The sequence below is a fragment of the Eriocheir sinensis genome, chromosome 69, assembly GCF_024679095.1.
Source record: "Eriocheir sinensis breed Jianghai 21 chromosome 69, ASM2467909v1, whole genome shotgun sequence".
Taxonomy (NCBI): domain Eukaryota; kingdom Metazoa; phylum Arthropoda; class Malacostraca; order Decapoda; family Varunidae; genus Eriocheir; species Eriocheir sinensis.
In genome coordinates this window covers 2,425,971-2,430,970 of record NC_066577.1, presented here as the reverse complement: position 1 = coordinate 2,430,970, position 5,000 = coordinate 2,425,971, and the positions used below count along the sequence as shown (strand labels likewise).

Sequence of the window (5,000 nt, the reverse complement as noted above, 5' to 3'; positions counted from 1 at the left end):
GCCCCTTCCTCTCCTTACCGACAAGTGTGAAGGAGCAGGCGGCCTCCCCGAGCAGGTTGGTTACGATGCAGCGGTAGTTCCCGAAGTCACCGCTAGAGGACACAACTAGTCGCAGCTCTGACGTCCATACACCCCACGAGGCCTGGAGAGAGGGGGTAAGGGATATGGGGTGAGGGAGGAGGGAGGGGTGATAGGAAGTCACAAAGGAACACAAAGGGAGAACAAACAACAGCAGACCTGATGGTCTTTACGAGGCTGTTTGTGACAAGCTACACTAACTACCTAATCAAAGGTGGAAGATGAAGGACAGCAAAGGCGAAGGCTCCTCCCCACCCCCCCATCCCTCCAGCCAAAGCTGGCAGGAAAGGAAAAAAAAAAACATGCAGCATGGAAAAACCGCATGGAAATTATGTAGGAAAGAGGAAAGACCTACCATTACTGCTACCACTAACCGGGCGATAAAAACGGACACTAGTATTCGAAAGAGCTTAACGTTATTACGACAATGAGTAATATCTTAATTGCTGGTTGGATTCAAAATACTTGTCTAATCTATTTTTGAAGGTCGTAACTGTTGTACTATCAACGACATCACAGGGTAGAGAGTTCCAAACATTAACAACTCGATTGAAGAAGTGTTTGGCTTCGTGTGACGATAATCTTTTACCACATCTTCAAATTGTGATTTCTTCTTGTTCTATTTGATCGATCAATTGTGAAGTAATCTTCCGCATTAATATCACTGAATCCTTTAAACATTTTAAACACTTCTATTAGATCGCCTCGCATTCTTCGTTTTGATAGGCTGAATAAATTTACTCCTTTAAGGCTTTGTTCATAAGATAAATTTCTCAACCCAGGAATCATTTTTGTTACTCTCCGTTGAACCTGTTCTAACTTTTTCTACATCTTTTCTGTAATAAGGAGACCAAAACTGTACACAGACTCTAGATGGGGTCGAACCAGCGAATTGTGCAGTTTTAATATTACTTTTCCGATTTATTATTAAAGACTCGCCCGATGAAGCCAACTAATTTGTTTGCGGTTTTAACTACCTCTGAACAATGCTGACCGAGCTTTAAATCGCTTGATATAGTGATTACATGATCCTTTTCTTTACTTACTGCAGAAAGTTGTTGGCCATTCATTACGTACTGAACGAGATTGTTATTGTTTCCGATGTGTAACATTTTACATTTGTCAACGTTAAATTTCATTTGCCCAACGTGCAAGTCGATCTAGATCTGATTGTAATGCTTCTTCGTCGAGTGTCGCAGTTACTTTACTAGAAATTTTTGTGTCATCAGCAAATTTTGATACTTTGCAAGTGAGCCCATCATCGATATCATTAACATAAATTAAGAAGAGCATGGGGCCAAGCACTGATCCTTGAGGTACGTCGCTTCTGACATCGAGCCAGTTAGATGTAACACCGTTTAGAACTACTCTCTGTTTCCGCTCACAGAGCCAGTCCACAAGCCAATTGTGAATGATACCTGAGACACTGTGCGCCAATAGTTTACTGAGCAATCGTTGGTGGGGGACCTTATCAAATGCCTTTTGAAAATCCAGATATATAAAGTCTACTGATCTGCTTTCATCGAACACCTCAAAAATATAATGAAAAAAATCAAGTAAGTTAGTTAAACACGAACGTTTACTACGGAAGCCATGTTGCGAATTATTCATTATATTATTTTTTTCAAAGAATTTCACCATATTGTCGCGAATGATAGTCTCCATTAACTTACAAACAATAGATGTCAGACTAATTGGTCGATAGTTTCCTGGATGAGACTTGTCCCCCTTTTTGAAAATTGGTGTGACATTTGCTAGTTTCCAATCCGACGGAACTTTTCCAGCTGTTAGAGTCGGAGTAAATGGGGGAGGGGAGATGAGAGCGGGAGAGAGAGGGGGAGAGAGGGAATAGAAAATGGGGATGAAGTAATAGAGGGGGATAGAGAGGGAAAAGAGAAGGAAGTGAGAAGAGTGAAAGGGATGGGAGAAGAGAGAGGAGGGTGGAGATGGGGGTAGAGAGAGGGATGAGAGATGGGAGAGAGAGAGGGAGAGGAAAGGGAGAGGAGGGGAAAAAGAGGGTTAAAAGGTAGTTTTTTTCTTCCTTCTGTTCTTCCTCTTCCTCTTCCTCCTCCTCCTCCTCCTTTTCTTTCTCCTCTTCTTATATTATTTTTCACATGATTTTAAGAGAGAGAGAGAGAGAGAGAGAGAGAGAGAGAGAGAGAGAGAGAGAGAGAGAGAGAGAGAGAGAGAGAGAGAGAGAGAGAGAGAGAGAAAGAGAGACAAAGAGAGAGAGAGAGAGAGAGAGAGAGAGAGAGAGAGAGAGAGAGAGAGAGAGAGAGAGAGAGAGAGAGAGAGAGAGAGAGAGAGAGAGAGAGAGAGAGAGAGAGAGAGAGAGAGAGAGAGAGAGAGAGAGAGAGAGAGAGAGAGAGTACGAATGAGATAATAACAGAATGACGGAAGAAGGAGCTCATAAAAAAAGTGATAAAGAACACGATTAGAGAGGGAGGGAGATAGATGGAAAAATAAATAAAAAAGAGAGAGAAAGAATGAGAATTGAATCTTATGAAAAGTACATTATAGCGCACACACACAAACACACACACACACAACCCCCCCTCCCACCCTACAACACCCTTCCTTCCTCACAGATAGATAGACAAATAGATAGATAGATAGAGAGAAAGATAAAGAGAAGTGGAGACGATATTACAACCCCTCCCTCCTTCCCCCACGCAACCCCTTACCACCTTCTCTCCCCCTCCCCCTCACCCCCCCTACCCTTCCTCCTCCCTTCCCCATACCTACCTTCTCATCCCTCGTCGTGGTGACCTTCGCATCCCTTCTCGTCACATTTCTACGCCCGTCCGCCCGCGCCCACCGCACCCCACCCAGCGGCCAAGCCTCGAAGCTGCACCGCATCACGCCCACGCCGCCCACGCCGCCCAACACGCCCACCACCATGCCAACACCACCGACAGCATGGATAGTGGAGGGGACTGGCACTTGTTCCTCTTGGTCTTGTTCCTGGTGCTTGATTTCGGGTGGGTCTTTTGGGTGGAGGTGATTGGGGGATGGCGTGGATAGGGTGGGGGTGAGAGGGGAGTGGACAGGGAGGGGGAATGAGGGTAAGGGAAGGGAAAGGAGAAGTAGATGGGATGGGTAATAGGAGGGGTAAGGAAGACGAATTAGGAAAACGAATTGGGAGTGGATGGGGTGGGGGTTAGAGAGGAGTGGACAGGGAGGGGGAATGAGGGTAAGGGAAGGGAAAGGAGAGGTAGATGGGATGGGTAATAGGAGGGGTAAGGAAGACGAATTAGTTAAGACAGGGGTGGACAGGTGATGGGAGGGGGAGGAGTAAGGGAAGGTGGTTGAAGGGAGAAGGGAAAAAAACTAAGATTTCAACAAAAGTACTCCAACACTTTTTTTCAGATGATATTTTATTGTCATTTACACAAGAAAAACTAACTACTTCACTTTATGCAAGAATTATTTTTCATACGTATACAAAAACATAGAAATTCAGGCCTACTATACTGCTACTCCTACTACTGCTCCCACAACCACTACCACCACCACCACCACCCCTGTACGTACAGCTAACGGAGAGCAGGATTCGCTTGCTGACAGCGGGCGGCACACCGTTGGTCGCGATGCAGAGGTAGGCCCCGCTGGCGTACCGAGACACGCGCTCCACCACCAGACTGCGGCCTGTGTGCTCCTCTGAAGGTGAGAAAGGGGGAAGGGGGTATTAGTAGGGGTGTATGGGAGAAAATAAGGGGGATTTTTTTTTACAGCAAGGGAGGCAGTTCAAGGGCAAAAATCAAGTACAGCAGAAAAGCCCGCTACACGCTGCCCCAATAAAAGAAAAGAGATTGAGACGTAAGAGGAGAGGTTAGTTTTAGAAGAGGTGTCGATACTTACAGCAAAAAAGCCCGCTACACGCTGCCCCAATAAAATAAAAGAGATTGAGAGGCCAGAGGAGAGGTTAGTTTTAGAAGAGGTGTCGATACTTACAGCAAAAAAGCCCGCTACACGCTGCCCCAATAAAATAAAAGAGATTGAGAGGCCAGAGGAGAGGCCAATAAAATAAAAGAGATTGAGAGGCCAGAGGAGAGGTTAGTTTTAGAAGAGGTGTCGATACTTACAGCAAAAAAGCCCGCTACACGCTGCCCCAATAAAATAAAAGAGATTGAGAGGCCAGAGGAGAGGTTAGTTTCAGAAGAAGAGGTGTCGACACTTTCCGGTTGAGAGAGCTAAGTCATAGGCAGGAGGAAATACAGACGGAGGAAGGCTGTTTCAGAGTTACCAGACGAAGAAATAACGATGAAGATGCTGGTAACTCTTGCATAAGGGATTTGGATAGAATAGGGATGAGCATGAGCAGAAAGTCGCGTGCAGCAGGGCCATGGTAGAGGGAGGGGGATGGCGTTAGCAAGTTCAGGAGGGCAGTCAGCATGAAAAAATCGATAGGAGATAGAAGGGGATGGAGAAAATTTTGAAGAAAGAATAAAGCAATAAAAGTGAGAGGGAAAATGAAATGGAAGAAAAGCCAGATGGAGATATAAGAAAGTAAAATAGGGAAGAGATAGCGGACGATGCAACGAAGAGAAAAAAATAGAACTGAGAGGGAAAATATTGAAAAAAAGAGTATAAAAGTGAAAAAGAGAGAAATTAAAATACCAATGATAATTATATAAGAAAAAAAATAAGGAGAGAGATAGAAGACGAAGTTAAGAATATAAACTAAGAGAGAGAGAGAGAAGGAAACGGGAAGGAGAAATAAAAATAAAAATAAAACAGTGAGAAGGCGAAAAGAGAAGATAAAATAAGAAAAAGAAACTGATAGGGAAAAAAAACATCAAAAGAATGAATTAAGGAGGAAAAGAGACAAGAGAGAGAGGAAGATAAGAAGACAAAATAAGAAAGAAACTAAAAAATGAAAATAATTAGAGAGAGAGAGAGAGAGAGAGAGAGAGAGAGAG

General features: G+C 44.1%; 1 protein-coding gene across 1 annotated transcript in view; it reads right to left on the bottom strand.

The window, feature by feature from the left end:
* Positions 1-5,000, bottom strand: part of LOC126988367 (hemicentin-1-like) — an 81,566-nt gene that overhangs the window by 4,118 nt on the left and 72,448 nt on the right. The window contains exons 5-7 of the mRNA XM_050846432.1: positions 3,613-3,738; positions 2,824-3,065; positions 19-142 (exon numbers count right to left, since the gene is read on the bottom strand). Of these exons, the coding sequence (XP_050702389.1) occupies positions 19-142; positions 2,824-3,065; positions 3,613-3,738 (492 nt within the window). The remainder of the gene's footprint in view (positions 1-18; positions 143-2,823; positions 3,066-3,612; positions 3,739-5,000) is intronic.